Consider the following 18023-nt stretch of genomic DNA (forward strand, 5'->3'; position numbering starts at 1 on the left):
CCCCTGTCCCTGACTGCCCCCTGTTGCCTCATCCAACCCCCCCCCCTTCCTGACTGCCCCTCCCCGGGACACCTGCCCCCATTCAACCCCGTTTCCCCCCGATCACCATCCACACCCCTGCCTCCTGACCACCACCCCAAACTCCCCTGCCCTCTATCCAACCCCCCCTGCTCCCTGCCCCCTTACCATGCTGCCTGGAGCACCGCTGGCTGCAGCGCTACAGCCGCGCCACCTGGCTGGAGCTGGGCCATGCTGCCGCCACCTTGTAGCACAGAGCACTGGGTCAGGCCGGGCCCTGCAGCTGCGCTGCCCCAGGAGCTCACAGCCCCGCCGCCCAGAGCATTGCGCCGGTGGCAGAGCGAGTGAGCTGAGGCTGCGGGGGAGGGAGGACAGCAGGGGAGGGGCCAGGGGCGAGCCTCCCAGGCCAGGAGCTCAGGGGCCGGATGTGGCCCGTGGGCCATAGTTTGCCCACCCCTGGTCTATGACATGTTATACTGAATGGGAAAACAACCCTTCCTGGGGTCTCACCCCCCACACCAAGCTGGCCTGTGTCTGAGGTTGGACGGGGAGAAGGAGATAACACAGGGGAGCTAATGGGAATGAGCCTTCCACCTTGGCTGTTAACAGGATGGATCTGAGCTTGAGAAGGACATAGAAACCCAGACAGCATCATGGAGTAGAGATTCCCAAGGCCATTGTTAAGGCTGAGCAGGTGGCTCACAAGCGCTGGGCTGGGGAGGCTGTAGGTGGGGGTCTCCTAGTGTCATGACACAGGGGTGCAGAGCAGGAATGTCAGGCTGAAATGCTGTCTCTTTTGCCTCGTGCCAGTGTCCCAGTAAAACCACCAACCAGCCCAGCCGGCAGTACGGCTCCACCAAGGACTACCCCGACGAGGTCCTGCACTTCGCCCGTGCTCACCCCCTTATGTATAGACCCGTGTACCCATTGCACCGTCGGCCCATGCTGGTGAAGACCAACCTGCAGCACCGGCTGCGGCAGATCGTGGTGGACCGGGTGGACGCTGAAGACGGGCAGTATGATGTCATGTTTCTCGGGACAGGTGAGCTAGCGCCCACAGGAGAACCCCCAGGGCCTCAGCAAGGCCAGCCATTTCCTGCTAGATCTCCCTTTGGTCCCTTCCCTGGATCTCCACTTCTGGGCCATCCTCCGTGGTCAATTCAGCGGCAGCTCACAGCAGGTCTTTCAAAATACCATGTTGATTATGGTGCCGTCAGTCTGTCTACACCAGGCCTGCCAACATTGCTAACCGCAGTGGGGCTGAACATTCACTAGCTGTTGGGTATCTGGGTAGAATAGACCAGCTGTCCCAGTTACAGGGTTAGCTGCATCTTTGACCCCTCTTCAGTCTTTCCCAAGTACTCCCTTTCCAGTGACAGGCCCTATGCCACCACTTCTCTCAGGCTGGAACCTCATGATCCCCCCCACTCTCATTCTGGACCCTCCAACATCAGCACCCTTGCTGACCAACCTTGGTGTCTCTGCAGGTCCAGCTGTCTTTGACACTCGTAATAGCTCTCCCTAAGGGAACTGTGACCAATTGGTGGATGCAGTGACTCTAAGCACCTTCTTCCAAACTTTTATTTTGGATCCATAGGAACATAGCATTCCCAAAGAAAAGGGTTAAAACAACAGAAGGCTTACATGCATACATCTGACTTAACCTTAGCATTTCTCTCAATGCTTGGCCAGGCTAGGGTTGCCAAGTTTGGTTGGATGGATTCCTGAAGGTTTCATCACATGACATAATTTTTAATTAAAGATCAATCTTTTAAGTCCTGGAGACTCCAGGACAATACTGGAGGGTTGGCAACCATAGGCCAGGCCCAGCTGCTCCCAGACACTCACTGCTTCTGGGGGCTGGTTTTCAGTCTGCTTCCCTGCAAATGCTGCCTCTGTTCCCTGCCTCCCCTGAGCTTCAAGGAAGGTGTTTCTTTAAAACCGGGAAGGCCCCTGCTGTATTGATATTGATCTGAAAGACCTAAAGAATTAAAGGTGTTTATAAACTCTGTCATTGTCCAACATTAAAGCAGTAATAGGCGGGTTTGGGATTTATAGGAGAAAGGGGCTGTAGCCGTGCCTACTATGATTGTTTGTGTGAGTCATTGTCCAGCTGGCTGGGAGGGACCCCTTCCAACATCCTAGCAGGGAAAACCAGTGATCGCCTTCTGGTGAGTCCAGACCCTGACATTCGTGGTGCAGGACAGTTCTCTGGTGCTTGGCCCTGGATGCAAACTGATGGTGAAGAGCTTAGCCTTGTATGCAGGTTGTGTACAAAACAACAGGCGTGTCACAGCAGGAATTGTCTCCATCTGCCCCCACTGCCAGTGATGGCCAGGATGCCAAGGTGAAGGGCTTTTGTCAATGCTCTTGCTCTATTACCATCCAGATGCCGGCTCAGTACTGAAGGTCATAGCCCTTCAGAAAGGAAACTTTGCCGCAGCTGAAGAAGTCATTCTGGAGGAGCTGCAGGTTTTTAAGGTGCGATAAATGGCACATATGTGTGAATGATAGTGGTGTGCAGGCGTTTGTGCGTGTGTGTCTGAGTGTGCCACATATAGGAGTGTGTCTGTGCAATCAATGACACACACATAGTATGCATGTACAATCCATGCAAACTACGTTACCACCTGTGCTGAAACGTGTGTGACAGTTTCATATGTGGCACCTGCTGCATGAGTAAGCCTGTGTGTGCGACTGTTGTATGTGCGGGGTGTGGCATAGTGCCTTCCGTTTGGGTAAGTGTGTGCACACGTGAGCTGTGTGTGTGACCGTCTCCAGTGCAGGCCATGGGCTGGGATCTCCTCTTACGCTGGCATAGATAAACGAACTCCGTGCTGGGCCAGTGGGGAAAGTGAGAGGAGAATCCAGTCTGATCTGGGTGGGCTTCTGGGGGAAAGGTGTGGGTCCATTCTTCTGGGAAGCTTTAGTTCTTGCTTGTGTGTGAGCCCTCGGGAAGCAGTAAGTGCTATACATGATGATGGGGTGGTGCGGGGTGAGCAGGAAGCTGAATAAACCTATAAGGATTGAAGATGCCACAGACAGAATGTGGAGTTTTTGAAGGCGGGGGCGGGTCGTTTCTGTGCCATGTCCTAGCTGAGGGCTGTCTCTTCCTCCCCCAGGCTCCCACACCCATTACCGCCATGGAAGTCTCTGTCAAACGAGTGAGTAGTGGCTTCTCGGTGGGACAAATGCAGGGCAGAACCCAGCCTGGCTAGCACGCACGCTCGACATAGATGGACACAAAGGGGCTGCGCAGGGAGCAGAGAGATGCTGGGGGCAGATGTGGGTGTGTGTACCAGTATTTAAACTCCAGGAAACCATAACAGTGTCCGGCTTGGACTAGACCGAGCAGGAAGCATCAGTGCATGAAGATTGGCAGATGCCTCATGGTTATGGCTGCAGCAGCTCTGGGGACCACAGTGTGAGAAGCACAGTGTTAAGCTATCCTGTCTATCGCAGCAGCCAGTGCAGGATGTCTCCACACAATGGGGCTTCCGTCAGATGCCTTGGAAGACCATTCCCCAGCTTAATGGAATCTCTCTTGATATTCATCCTAAAATGTTGGTTGCCACTCTTGCCACTTCCCTTCTAGTCCCACCCTCTTTACCCACCCAGTGGAAATTCCTCTCCTTTGGGAGTGTTTATTTCTACCTGGAAACGAACTCTGGAGTTGATGAGCAGGGAGCATCATCCAGCCATGTGTTCTTTGATGGATCTGCCTGGCTGGTTACTAGCCTCCATACACAGCCCTGTTGATACGTTTCCATCCTGCCCTGCCCCCCCGCTGCTCCAGTCCTGCACTCCCATCCCAGAACTACACCAATGCACTTCCCTCCTTCTCTACAGCTTCCAGCCTCTGGCTCCCCACGCAGCTCTGCCAATGCCCTTGCAGCACCCCCCTAGTCTAGGCCTTGCTTTCCTGTGGCGCCTCAGTCTTTGTCTGTAATAACAAACCTTTCTGATCTGGTTCTGAACCCAAAGCAAGCAGAACAGCGCCAGTCTCCAGAGACTAGGCTTATATGGCCCCAGGCAGGCTTTGAACCCTGGCTCCTGCTGGGGAGGGGAGAGTGCTTTGCCCAGCCCCTATTTGCCATGGGATCATCCTGGAGATCTGGGCTCTAGGCAGAGCCCCCCTACTGTTTACCAGCCTGTTCCCATTTACTCCCACAGCAAATGCTCTACGTGGGCTCCCGTGTGGGGGTGGCCCAGGTGAAGCTGCACCAGTGCGAGACCTACGGCACAGCCTGTGCCGAGTGCTGCCTGGCCCGGGACCCATACTGCGCCTGGGACGGCATCTCCTGCACCAGGTACCAAGCGTCAAGCAAGCGCCGGTTCCGCCGCCAGGACATCCGGACCGGGAACCCTATGCACCAGTGTCTGGATCAGAACCTGACCGGTAAGGTGGCCCATGTGCTCCGCCTGTGTCCCAGCCCACGTGTGGCTGAGAGGGGCCAGCTTCCCAGTGGCTGGGTGCAGATAGGCCTAGAGGGGCCAGCCAGGACTCTCCTGCCCACACAGACGGTCCACTGGTGTCATGGCAATGCCTGGGCTGTCCTCCCATGTAGCTGGGATCCTGAGCAGAACAACACCTTCCTCCAGGTGGTGTTTTTGCCCCAGCGAGCTTTCCATGTGTGCTGAGCAGGGAGGTCACTCATGCAGCACCCCAGCCCAGCTCAGACATGCTGCACCCACATCCCAGTCAGAGGCACTGAGCGTGGGCTCTGCGGTCACAAATGAGGATTCTCTTAACCAGCTGTCCCTGTGATGTCGTGCCACATGGTGATGAGAGACAAGCCACCCCTGCCCACAGAGCAAATCCAGCCAAACGTGCCCTGCCAGCACTGCATAGGGTTATCGGGGTCTCTCCAGATGCTCTGGGCCCAAGGCCAGAGGACCTCACCTGAGCAGAGTCAGGGCTGTCCCCTAAGGGTTGGGGTGGGTGGTTGCTGGCACTGGCTGCCCGCTCCATGGGGTGCACCACGTCCATCGGGCACTGAGCCAACGTCTGTGTTTCAACAGTGGATGATTTCGACAGCGCCGAGGAGAAGGTGGTGTATGGGACGGAGCACAACAGCACCTTCCTGGAGTGTGTCCCCAAGTCGCCCCAGGCCACCATGCAGTGGTTCCTTCAGAGACCCCACGACGAGCGAAGGGATGAGGTGAGGCGTCCTTCCCCCCCATGCCTCCCCCTCCCAGTCTGCCTCCTGTGCTGGAGCACCGCGCCCCCATGCCCAGCATGGTGCCCCTTACCCATTGCCAAAAGCTTCCAGTCCAATGAGCAGAGTCTTCCCTGCCCCTCTTCTTGGCCTCCCAGTCGATGAGCTGCCTCTTGCCCGGGGCTCCATGTGCCAGCAGCTGTTGTCTGCCTTCCGCGTTCTCTTACAGTCCGTGCTCGGGGCTGGGAGGCGCTGGAGCGTTGTTTGAGCAGGTTTCTACCATTCTCTACATGCTGAGCAGCTACTTGCTGTCTGACGAGGCAGCCTGCAGGGGCCTCCTCAGTGAATGTTAGATGAGCTCTGGGCCTGGGGCAGGACTCGCCTGATGCTGTGAGAGCAGATAGAAGATGGCCCCATCAGCAGTGGATTGCAGGGAGTAGGAAGGAGCAGCCGTGCCCAAGGAAAGCAGATGCAGGCAGAGATGCAGGAAAGCTGGTTCCCTCGGCAGGGTAGCCCCATGGAGCTGGCACTGGGGAGACGACATGGGCGGCAGGTATAATAGGCTGCCGTGGGACGCTGGGCTTGGGCTGCTCCGGCCAGGGCTCGGATCGGTCAGCCAGCTGGGGCTGCTCCGGCCAGGGCTCGGATCGGTCAGCCAGCTGGGGCTGCTCCGGCCAGGGCACGGATCGGTCAGCCAGCTGAGGCTTCTCCGCCGGGGCTGGCCTGGAGCTCTTCTGGCAGTGGGGGAGGGGAGGCTCAGGGTTCCAGCTGGCCAGGGGCTTCTCGGACCACGGGATGGGAGGTGGGGGGCTCAGGGCACCAGCTGCGGGGTGCGGGGCCTCGTGCGGAAGGGACGGGGCCGTGAGGCTAGCCTTCCCGAAGGTGGGGGGTCCACTGTTCTCTGGGGATTCTCTCGACAAGCCACCCCAAGCAGGGTTTTCTGGCTCCGATTGCCTCCACTGGTGACAGTGGCCGGGATATTTTGCAGGCACCCCTTGCTCTGTGTGAGGAGGTGCACACAGCCCCCGGGGCCAGATCATCCTGGGGCTGCCTCGCTGACACATTTGGCCCCTGCTGTCTGATGATCAGCCGCGTCTGGTTCGCTCCAGGCCAACCGAGGCTCTCGCTCTGCTTCCGCACTGACTTGCATCCCTGAGTTCTTCCCACGTGCGCTCCCTCTCCGCTCCCTCCACCTGCCTAGCTCTCCTGCTGGACGTTCCTGAAAGACACTCACCAAGGAGGCGGGATCTCTCTGCCCCGCTCCTACTGCAGCTGGCCAGCCAGTGGAAACCTGCCAGCACTGCTGTAATGGAGGAGGGAAGGGTGGGAGGCTGCTTAGAGTGCAAGGCTGGGGGGAATGTCTGGAAGCCATAGAAGCCATCAGATTCCCTTTGACTGGGGGCAGGGCGCCAGGGGACCTGTGGTCAGAGCCGGCATGGCGGGAAACGGGATATGGGATCATGAAGGCCAGGAGTTGGAGCTGGCGAGGTGGGATATGGGATCACGTGGCTCGGTGGTCAGAGCCGGCATAGCGGGAAGTAGGATATGGGATTATGTGGCTTGGTGGTCAGAGCCAGCGAGGTGGGAGGTAGGATATGGGATTACGTGGCTCGGTGGTCAGAGCCGGCATCGCGGGAGGTAGGATATGGGATTACAGGGCTTGGTGGGGGGTAGGATATGGGATCACGTGGCTCGGAGGTCAGAGCCGGCATAGTGGGAAGTAGGATATGGGATTACGTGGCTCGGTGGTCAGAGACAGCGAGGTGGGAGGTAGGATATGGGATTACGTGGCTCAGTGGTCAGAGACAGCAAGGTGGGAGGTAGGATATGGGATTACGTGGCTCGGTGGTCAGAGCTGGCATCGCGGGAGGTAGGATATGGGATTATGTGGCTTGGTGCGAGGTAGGATATAAGATCACGTGGCTCAGAGGTCAGAGCCGGCATAGCGGGAAGTAGGATATGGGATTACGTGGCTTGGTGGTCAGAGCCAGCGAGGTGGGAGGTAGGATATAGGATTAAGTGGCTCGGTGGTCAGAGACAGCGAGGTCAGAGGTAGGATATGGGATCATGTGGCTCGGTGTTCGGAGCTGGCATTGTGGGAGGTATGATGTAGGATCACATGGCTTCATGGTCAGAGCCAGCCCAGCAGTCCCTATGTTCCCACGTTTGATTGCCATGTGGTTGCTTGCAGGTGAAGACGGATGAGAGGATCCTGAAGACGGAGCAGGGGCTGCTGTTTCGGAGGCTGTATCGCCCAGACGCCGGCACCTATTACTGCAAGAGCCTGGAGCATGGCTTTGCCCAGACCATCACCAAGGTCACGCTGGAGGTGATCGAGAGCCAGCAGTTGGAGCACATCTTCCAGCGGGATCACGAGGACGAGTCCCCTCGCCCACCCTGCCTGGTGCCGGAGCCCCGCCTGCCGCCGGGGCACAGGGCCTGGTTCAAGGACATCATGCACCTGATCGGCTACGCCAACCTGCATCAGGTGGAGGAGTACTGTGAGCGGGTGTGGTGCGGTGACCGGCAACGCCGCAAGGCCAAGCCCCCCAAGAGCAAAAACGCACTTAGCGGCATGGATGCCGGCAAGAAAGGGAGGGCCAAGCTGCACGAGAGGAACCGGATGCCCAGGCAGGCCATGGCCACATAGAGACCGAAGGGAGGGGGGCGTACATGAGGGGGGAGATGGGAGAGAGGAGGGACCATCCTGGAACAAACCCCTCCCTGAAAGGGACAATCCACCCAGCTAGGAACAGTGTCCATGCTGCCCTAACAATAGGACCTGCCAAGCCAGGAGCTGTCTTGCCACATGGCTGAGTCTGGAGACATTCACCGTTGGAGGCACGGGGCAACTCTTGATTCCAGCACTGAAGACGGCTCGGGGAGCTCCCCCGTCCCACCGGAGCATCCATTTCCCACCCCATTCCAGCATCTCTTCTAGTTGGGGATGTCTTGTTTCCGGCCAGGCTGCAGGTGCCTTGAACGATCACGGTGGGGCTCTCCACAACCCTCAGTGCAGCCCCAGAAGGGCGTGATGTTCCGTAGGAGCCTGGCAGCTTGAGGGGTGATGGAGAGGCTGGTAAGCAGGAGCTGGCTACGTCCCTGATGGGAGAGAAGGAAAAGACCACCACACCTGCAGCACTGGGATGTCTTGGTGGATTCGGTGTGGAGCTGGGATAGCCAGGTTGAGTGCCCCGGAGAGAAGAGCTAATTCCTATACACCCAGCTGGGGCCACAACCAGCTGTTCAGTAGGATACCATCTACCTCCTCTGGCCATCTCCCGCGGCACTGTGGGAGTCAGAGGAGGAGGAGTGAGTCTCATCAGAGCTTCGGCCCAGTTATGGACAGAACTGTCACCAGGGTGGAATTGAACGTTATTTGCCTCCCACAGGAACCCTGCTGTCTCCCCCCACCCTGGCACGGGGCAGCAGTCACAAAGGGGGCCCAGCTAGTCACTTTACATGTGGCCTCAGTCAGGCTCTGTCAGGAATGCCCTTGGTTACAGAACACACCTCAACATTCACCTGGCCATGGATTCCTCCTACTGCTTGGTGTCACGGCAACGTTCACCCAGCTGCTCCCCCGCCCGCCCAGCATCGTGGCAACGTTCACCTGGCCGCGGACTCCCGCGCCCGCTTGGCATTGTGGCAGGGTTTACCTGTCCACGAATTCCCCCGCCCGCTCGGCGTTGTGGCAGGGTTCACCTGTCCACGAATTCCCCCGCCTGCTCGGCATCGTGGCAGGGTTCACCTATCTGCAGACTCCCCCGTCCGCTCGGCGTCGTGGCAGGGTTCACCTATCTGCAGACTCCCCCGCCCGCTCAGCGTCGTGGCAGGGTTTACCCATTCGAGGAACGCTGCAGCATTCACCCACCTACAGCACATTAAGGAATGAGGGTGTCTTCACTGAGCCAGTGACCTAGAGCTGAAAGGCTCCGTCTCTCCCTGCAGATCCCCAAACTAGGCGATCCCCTCTGCAGACCCATTATCCACTGACTGCTGGTGAAATCCATCAGTTTTCTGAACAAATAAACCAGCCCATTGCTGTGGAAGTGCAGACGGGGAGTCACTTGCCTCTTTGTGTCCATTGAGTGGGGTTGGCTGTGATGCTGAACGTTGTCTTGGTGAGCGATGCCTGAAATTAATGTTTGCTTCCAAAATGCAGTTCCAGCTGTGAAACTGAAGCTGGTGGAGTTTTTCCAACTTCTGCTAGAGCAATGCATATTTCCAGTGACTAGGCAGCAAAAGTCTAAGTGTCAGGATTTGATCCTCTTATGTATTTATTGATTTATTAGGGGCTTTCCCTCCTAGGAGTAGTCCTTTAGAGCTCTCTGTAGTCTCCTCCCAAATCAGACTGCTTGACCTCAAACCCATCACAGATACAGCCTCAAAGAGAGAGAGTGCCAGCGTAATGGCAGATCGGTATTGTAACAATCTGGCTAGTACAGATCGCTAGCTGCCTTTTGCTAGCTGGGAATCATAGGATCAGATCTCTGATGCAGCTGGGAATCCACTCAACCTGACCTGGCCACTTCAAGAGACCACCAGGAAGCCAGTTGTAGCAACCTGATTTTCCGCTTGGCCCTGGTGCCAGTTAGAGCAACCTAGGGGATGCTCTGATTTACACCCTCTGACAACCCTTTCAGAGGGACTGTCGGCCAGCCAAGAATAGCCAGAGCGCAGTAGCGCTTCAGCCACATGCCTACACTGGGGAGGAGTGGCATAAGAACTGGCTATGCTGGCTTTACACCACCTGTGAACGCCCCTTTGCCAGGCCAGACACAATAGGTATGAGAACAGAAGAGACTCTGTCTTGAATTGTATGTCATAGGCCCTAAATAGCTGAGTGCTAATGGAGATTCTCCAAGAGCGCAATGGCAGGGGAGTCTAAAGCATGAAAACTCTGTTCCCAAAGCCAAGCTGTGCTGCAGCGGGATAGCAGTGCAGCCCTGCCATGACATGAGTTTGTGGCTGCGCTGAGAACTGAGTCACCAAAGGAAATGCACTCTTGCCCTGTTTTCTAAGGCCAGGTCATGCATCCTTCCTGCCAGCACCTAGGACCTTCCTCGATGGGCGCTGGTAGGGGAGTCACTGGTGTACTCACTGCCCAGGGTGCCTGAGCAAGGAAGGGCATCCTGATCTGGCCTGGGGCATCCATTGGCCTGTCCCATTGCTCAGAACAGCCGTGTAGTGGAGTGTTGCTCATTCTCTGCTAGGCCGTGCGCCAACCACCTCCCCCATACCCTTGGCTTCTGGGTTATTGTGCCCTCCTTGGGGTCCCTCCAGGGAGTGGGGCTCTGTGTTAGCTTGCCCTGGCTGGGCAGCTGTGGGGAAGGGAAGCCTTTATGCTATCTAGCTGAATGGTGTTGTCTGCCTCTCCTGTCCCAAGGCTAACGCTCTCCAACCATGCAGAGAGGCCGCGCTTTAGCCCTGCTTTGAGGGCTTCCATAAGTGTAAACTATTTGCTTTACCCAAGGTGACCTGGGAGAGTGGGAGTGGGGAAAAAGCCAAGTGCTGGTGCTGGTCAGACTGGTTCCTGGTTAAACACAGCAAGCCAGCTGCCGGGGGGTCTGATTTGCACGTTATAAAGCACCAGTGCCACAGAGGAAAATGTGAGCAACTGGGGTGGAGGATGGGCAATGCAAGTTCCACGGAGCGAGGGCTGGATTCTCCTATCTGTTACACCAAGCTAGCCCTGCTGCGCTGTAGGGGTTGGACTCTAGCACTGGGAGTCCTAGTGCCCGCTCTGCCACTGACTCATTGCGTGACCTCAGGGGAGTCATTCCTGGAACCGCTCTGGGCCTCAGTTTCCCCATCTGTAAAATGAGACTGACCTACCACCCCTGACGATTGCTGGGCTGAATTCCTTCAGGTGCTTAGACATACTGGGGTGGAAGGGTGGGAAAACCCTATACAAACACAACCAAAAGGAGAACCCTGCCCCAGAAAGCTTCTAATCAAAGTCAAGTGCATGTAAAACCAACCAATCAGCAGCACCAATTCTCAGCTATATATAGGCTAACTCCCCCTTTCCCCTTCATTACCATAACCCCACCCAGGGGCGGGGATTATTTTATAAATAGCCTCTCCTCCATTATGGCTGGAGGGACAGGCCGGTTGTGATGGGGAAGGCAGCCTGGGCCCAGGTAAGCCCACCAAAAGGAAGGGAGTTGGGAGCAGACAAGAAGGGTGTTGACCAGTCGGGGAGCAGGCATGCTTCTGCCATTGACCTTGCACTCCCCAGCCTCGAAAGCAAGGGGAAGGAAAAGGGGGTAAGGAAACCAGGTGAAATCTTTATCTAGGGAAATGCAAGCCTTCTCGTCCCCCAAGTGTAAAATGTATTAGTAGTATAATTAATCTAGGCACATAACAGCTGTCACTGTGGCCCTTTGGACTTAGATGGTAACAGACCCCTGCCACTGAGCTAAGGGAGACTCTCTGTTAGCAGTGTGGGGCCTCATTCTGTCCAGGGCCGGCTCTAGGATTTTTGCCGCCCAAAGCAAAAACAATTTTGGCCACCCCCCCCCCCCACCCCATTCTTTAATTACTCCACCCCCAGTCCTGCCTCAACTCCGCCCCTTCCCCAAATCCCCAGCCCTGCCTCCTCCCCCCCCCAGGCTCTCAAGCCTAGGAGGGAGGGAGGGAGGGAGGGGGAGAAGTGGTGCCCGCGCCGCGGCCACTTGGAGTCTCCCCCCCTCCCAGGTTTGAGAGCCTGGGAGGGAGGGGGAGACCCCGAGCCGCCGCGGGCGTGAAACAGCTGATTCACACGCCGCTGCTCCCCCCCTCCCTCCCAGGCTTGAGAGCCTGGGAGGGAGGGCGAGTAGCAGCACGCGAATCAGCTGTTTTGCGTGCCGTGGCAGCAGCAGCGGAGGTGAGCTAGGGCAGCCGGGGCACACTTTTAGGGGTGGCATTCTGGCGCCGGCCATGCTGCCCCAAGCCCCAGCTTGTTTTGCTGGTGCCTAGAGCCGGCCCTGATTCTGTCCCCCAGAGGGCACCTGGTGACTGAACTGGTTTTCAGTCAGGCTCAGAAATCTGCAGGGACTCAGGCATTCCCTACAGCAGTGGTCCCCGAACTGTGGGGCATGTCCCCCTAGGGGGCATGAAGGAATGTCCAGGGGGCGTGCAGCAGGTCTCAAGCCAGCCCCCATGGGGAGGGAGCGTCCCCCCAGCCTCCGTTCTGCCCCCAGCTTCGCTCCCGGCCATTAGCCCCACTCTTGGCTGCATCGCGGCTGCTGGCCTCTCTCAGCCCCCACTGTGGTTCTGCTCCTGACCCCAGTCCCCCAGCTGTGATGCTGCTCCCGGACCAGGTGTGTGTGGGGGGTACAGACACATTTCATTACTGTTGCCATAGCGAGGGCTGGAGGATAGATCTTGCCCATTGTCTCCTACTCATCCCGTTTCCCGAGAGCTGTGATGTCCATAGCTGGCCTGTGGGTGCAGCTCAGGATGGGAAGTGGCTGGGGAGTGTGTGGGCACCAGTCCCGTAGCTTCCCCTTTCCTGTTTGTTAGCTCCTTCCCTCCCCTGCACCTGCACACAAGGAGAGAAACTGACCCTGCTCCTGCTCCTCATGAGTGAAATCCTAACTGCAACTGCTGCCACTTCCTGCCTCACATGCCAACCTCCTGGAATGCCTCCCAAGGGCTCCATATGCCATGTATAGCTGACCTTTGGAACTCACTGCTACAGGAGGTCATCAGAGTCAAGGGGTGGCATTTCCAAAGGGCCCGGGTGATTCATACGCACTGATAACACTTGGAGCTGTGCAATTTAAGCTGAGAAGCATGATCAAAGTTTATGCTTCCGGGCAGAGGAAAGGCTAGGAAAGGCAGGTGCATTGCAAAGAGAGTGCTCTCATGTGCCTTCCCCTGGTGCACTGGAAGAGCCAGAGTGCAGGACTGCAGGGCAATTCCTGGCATCCCCATCAAAGGACCTAGCTTTCAGGTGACTTTCAGCAGCGTGAGGCCACTGTCCGATCACTGGGGCCCAGCTCCCCCGTTTTCCATATCTGAGCTGATGCTGCAGCTTCCTCCAGCTCAAATAGGCAGAAAATTCCACTGTGAGTTTCGTTAGCAGGGGCAGGCTGCAGGGCTGGGAGCCAGAACCAGAGGAAATCTGACTCCCACTATCCATCTCTCCTGACCTGTCCCATGTGATATTCCCCCTGCTATCTTTGCTCTCCTTTCTCATTCTTTCTTCTAGGGTTACCATATTTAAGGTTTTAAAAAAGAGGACACTCCACGGGGCCCTGGCCCCACCCCTTCTCCTTCCCCCAAAGTTCCCGCCCCAACTCTGGCCCTTCCCCAAAGTCCCCGCCCCACCTCCGCCCCCCCCCTGAGCGCCCCGTATTCCCCCTCCTCCCTCCCAGCCACGCGAACAGCTGCCCGAGTGCTACTGGCTTCACGGTTTGCCGGGCAGCCCCCAGACCTCCAGACCCGCTGCGCTCCCGGCCGGGCGCTTCCCCGGCACAGCCGGAGCCCGGGAGGGGAAGCGCCCGGCCATGGGCGCAGGTCTGGGGGCTGCCCGGCAAACCGTGAAGCCGGTAGCGCTCGGGCAGCTCGGCTCTTCAGCTGCACAGAGCTGAGGTGTCTGGGGGGAGCAGCAGCAGCCACCACCGCAGTAGGGGATCCGCCTGCAGCTCGCAGCCTGGTAAGCAGGGGACTGGGGCACGGATGCCAGCATTTTCCCAGACACGTTCGGCTTTTTGGCAATTCCCCCCGGAAGGGGATTTGAGGACCAAAAAGCCGGACATGTCTGGGAAAAGCCGGACATATGGTAACCCTATTTCTGCCAACTCACCCTTCTCCTCCCTCCTTGCCCATTCCCCAGCTGCTGCTTGTATGTATCCGCGCTGCACAATATTGTGTTGTGTGTGACGAGCTCCCAGTTGGTGGCCTCCAGCTTCCCATTAGAGCATCAGCTGAAATGCCCGGTCGCAAATTCCCCGGGGGTCTGCCATGATGCTGAAGTTGTGTCAAAATCTCCTCCTGGCACTGTCTCGTCTCTGCGGCTGGGACCTTACAAGGAGAATGCGCACTCTGGCTTCACGTTAGCCCTTGAGCTCCCCCTTAGAAATGGCTCCCACCCCTCGCTCCCTTCCAGGCAGAGTTGCTGAGACTGGGCCATGCCTTGCTGTTGGTTTCACCTCCTGCCTGGCCCTTGTGCCCTGAGTCAGATTGGCTGGCAGGGAAAGATGGCCCTGCTTGCAGATCGCTACACATCAGAATGCCCCTGGGGCATACTGAAGGTGCCAGATGTGCTTACATGCGCCCGCCCAACCGTGACGCGGCTGCTGCCCCGAGCTGGTGGCTGCCGAGCTGATAGTGAGGGAACCCTCAGCTCCAGGTGGGGGTGAGGAGCTGTTACTCTCTCTGCTCAGGGGATAGCTCCTAGCACCGCCAGGCAGGGGAGAGGCCCAGGGCCCACTGCCATTCATGCTCCAGCTGGCCACGGTGCACTGGAATGAGGCAGGGTGTCTGTGGGCCGTTCGGCATTGCATTCTTGGACACTAGGCCTGACACCACAAAGGGAGGCTGATCCAGGTCTGTGTCTGTATTTTACAGCCAGGAGCAGCTCCGAGCCCACTGTCTCCCAGATGTTTCCTGCACCCCTTGCATACAGATACGCTATCCACTTGGGCTCAGCCCCACGGTCCATATTCCAGCCCTGCAGGGGGTGCGGGTGGGTGGGCTTGGCTGCGGAATGTGCCCATGCTGGTTTTGGAAGCAAAAGCGCCCATGAGTGCTGTCACTAGCAGATCAGAGGGAGGCAGAGAGGCTGGGCAAAGGGGCAGTGGTTAAAACTTTCCCAAGCTCGTGGCTGTAGAGGAGGAATCAGAGCCAGGTCAGGGCTGAGCAGAGAGAAGCTGAAGGAGGAGATGGGAGGGAAATTCAACACATTTCCTCTACTCGCCTGCATGTCACCCTCTGCTCCAGACGAGGACTGAGCTGTCCAAGGGAACCTCCGGAATAGAGGTGCTTGTGGCAATTCAATGGGCTGTGGGGGCTCAGCGATTTGTGGGGGCTCAGCAGCCTGCGGTGCCCTGTCCCAGCCCTAGGCCAGGTAGTAATTCCCAGCCTGGAAGCCGTGACCCCCATGAAAGCCCTGGTCAGTTAGCTGGCGTCACCAATCTTCTCCCCCTCACATTCCTCTGGTTGACTGCCGCAGCTTCGCTCAGGCCTCGTCCGTGGAGCCAGGACCCGCCGCAAAGGATTCTGGGGGATTGGTCACCCCGTGTCTGAATGCAGCAAGGTGAGGGAGGCCAGCCCCCATTCCCTTGTTCAGGGACTTGTTGGCAAAGCAGGCATTGAGAGCTTTGCAGGTCAACGGCCCCGGCAGCTGGGCGCCCAGCTCCACCCCAGGAAGCCAGGTGAGGTGCGGCTGCCTGGAGCCATTTCTCCAGCCCCCAGGCAGAGGGGAAATCAGTTCTGTGGCAGCCAGCAGCAGCTCCTTTTCCACAGGGCCAGCATGATCTCACTCGCTGAGTAATCTCCCCAAGGCGGATAAGGATCTCACTCCTTCCTGCAGCCCCTGACCCCACACAATAGTGTGAACCACAGGCCTTGCTGGGAAGGGCTTTGTTAAAAGAGAGGGAGAGGAAAGGAATCACATGCCAAAGTCTGGGCTGGGCTGAGCCTAAACCAACCAGGGGCTGGCGATAAACCCCAGCCAGTCGGGGTGGGCGTCTGCAAGCCGCTGCCACGCAGGGCAGCACAATGGGGAATTGTTCCCTGTTTGCTGAGGTTTCCTCGCTCCAGGATGCAGGAGGATCCTTCTAAGGCTGGAACAAAACTGCACGTGCAGCGCCGGGAGGGGTGGTTCTTCTTTGGCAGCTGTCCTTTCATGTTTGTCGGGGAGAGAGGAAGTGATCATTGACCTGGGGTGGCCTGGCACACAGACCAAAGCCTCATTCTCCCCTGGGTAATGCTAAACAACCGATCTTTGCCATATCGCCTCCCTCGAAATGTACAAAGCCTCTGCTGTGTGTTGCTCCGGGGGTGGAGAGCTAGCTCAACTAGCTAAGCAGGGATTCCCTTTGTTCCAGGGGGTCCCTGGGTGGCAGGGAGCCAACGTAGCAGTCCATCTGAGGATGCCTTGGTCTAGGCGGCAGGGCTGGGTTGCCTCTGTGCTCTGGCTATGGTTGGCTGCTGGAATGGTGCCTTGGGGGCCGTGGCTGTAGTATTCACGTTTATAATGGGGGACCGGATCAGACGAGATCTCAGCTGGTGCTAGCCTCTCAGTCCAGCCACCCCTGCCTCCCCATCCCAAGCTGTGCTCGGCACCGGTGGAGGCAGCTCAGTGGTCGGTCCATAGAGCAGCATCCTCCACTCCGATGTGGGGGCCCAAGAAGTGACTCTCTGGACTGGGTTCAAGGAGGAATCCCAACGTCTCCAAGGTTCACGACTTTTCAGACCTTGGGCTCTGCTTCTGAGCCATCTTACAAAGAGAAGCCTCAACTGGGCAGTTTGATCTGGCCTTCCCGAAAGATCCAGGCGGTTCCAGCCCACTCATACTGCAGTGTTAGCTCTTTGGGGTCTGCAGATGTTCTGGGCCAATGGCTCTCCCCAGTTACAGCTGCTGACACTGGTGGAGTTGCAGAGGTGTAACAGAGGGCAGGACTTGGTCTGTGATGGCCATGGATCGCAGGGCTAAGTCCATGCCCACTGCATCACATGGCAGTCACGTTGTTTTCATCTCATCCTTTCCAAGTGTGCATGTCCCACTCCAAGCAGAGGGCCAGTCTGGGCACCTCTTTGCCAGAGAAATGCTGACGCTCGGAGAAGGCTCCGGGAAGAACAACAACAACAACAACAACAAAAGATCAGGGATATTGAATGGACTGATTTACAAGGAAAGGTGGGAGTGAAATACGTGTCGCTTGGCTAAGAGTTGACTACAGAGGGGGCGGAAATGATGCCAGTCTACAAATGTTTGATGAGTGTAAACAACAAGGAGGAGAAAAAGTTATTTAAGGTGGGTCCAGGGCATAACTGGGACCAATGGAGAAAAACAAAACCCAGTCTGAACCCCTCAGGCACTAGAGGGTTACTATCACATTGCTATCTGGTGGCGTCTAAGCAAGGGAGCAATTTCTTCACCAAGCAAGAATGCTATTGCAGAGCCTACCTGCTACACAGGAACGGACTCGCTGACAACGCTCCCTGTTGTCAGGTCACGGAAAATTTCTTCTGAAAGAGGGAGAATAAGGGGGAATGCTTCAGCCCCTTCTCAAAGGCCTTCGAAGGCAGTGGGATGACACCCAATGGTGTCATTGGGCGTTGGATCGGGCCCTACGTCTTCTCTTGGAGCTTCAGTGGGTTTTTCTGGCATTGCAATCTATGACTCTTTCTCTTTTGTGACACTAGGAGGAAATTGCGGTAGATGCTCAGAACACAGTACCCCCCATGGGGATGTATTGGGCTGGGGTGCAGTCTCTCTAGGGAAGGGCTGACCACCCCCTTGCTTGGAACATTTCAAATTAGGCTCAAAGTACTACTCATATCACAGAGTTTAAAGCCAGAAGGGGCCACTAGATCCTCTGGTCCAAATTCTCAACCCAAATGAAACATTAATTTGATGTCAATCAAAATATTTCACCTGACCCAAAAATAAACTTTTTCATTTGGCCAAAAAAATCCAATTTGGTTTTTGTTTGTATGAGATCGGCCCAAAATTATGACTTTTTTTTTTTCCATTTTGGCCACAAAACCAAAAAACTAGGCCCATGAACAACACTATCTAAAGGGCTTTACCAGGTGTTATTTCCATGGGGCAAAGCAAACACAACCAAGGAGCTCCTGGCAATCTCCCTGCTAATAAAGCGAGCACCAGGCAAACATGGGGAAAAT

At 56.9% G+C, this 18023-nt stretch overlaps 1 protein-coding gene across 1 annotated transcript in view; it reads left to right on the forward strand.

Moving 5' to 3' along the window:
- SEMA3G (semaphorin 3G) overlaps positions 1-9234 on the forward strand; it is a 67140-nt gene extending 57906 nt beyond the window's left edge. Inside the window, exons 11-16 of the mRNA XM_034775571.1 lie at positions 829-1060; positions 2408-2499; positions 3141-3182; positions 4192-4417; positions 5041-5180; positions 7369-9234. Of these exons, the coding sequence (XP_034631462.1) occupies positions 829-1060; positions 2408-2499; positions 3141-3182; positions 4192-4417; positions 5041-5180; positions 7369-7827 (1191 nt within the window). The 3' untranslated portion in view covers positions 7828-9234. The remainder of the gene's footprint in view (positions 1-828; positions 1061-2407; positions 2500-3140; positions 3183-4191; positions 4418-5040; positions 5181-7368) is intronic.
- Positions 9235-18023: the final 8789 nt, after the last annotated feature.

Source organism: Trachemys scripta, chromosome 7 (genome assembly GCF_013100865.1).
Source record: "Trachemys scripta elegans isolate TJP31775 chromosome 7, CAS_Tse_1.0, whole genome shotgun sequence".
Taxonomy (NCBI): domain Eukaryota; kingdom Metazoa; phylum Chordata; order Testudines; family Emydidae; genus Trachemys; species Trachemys scripta.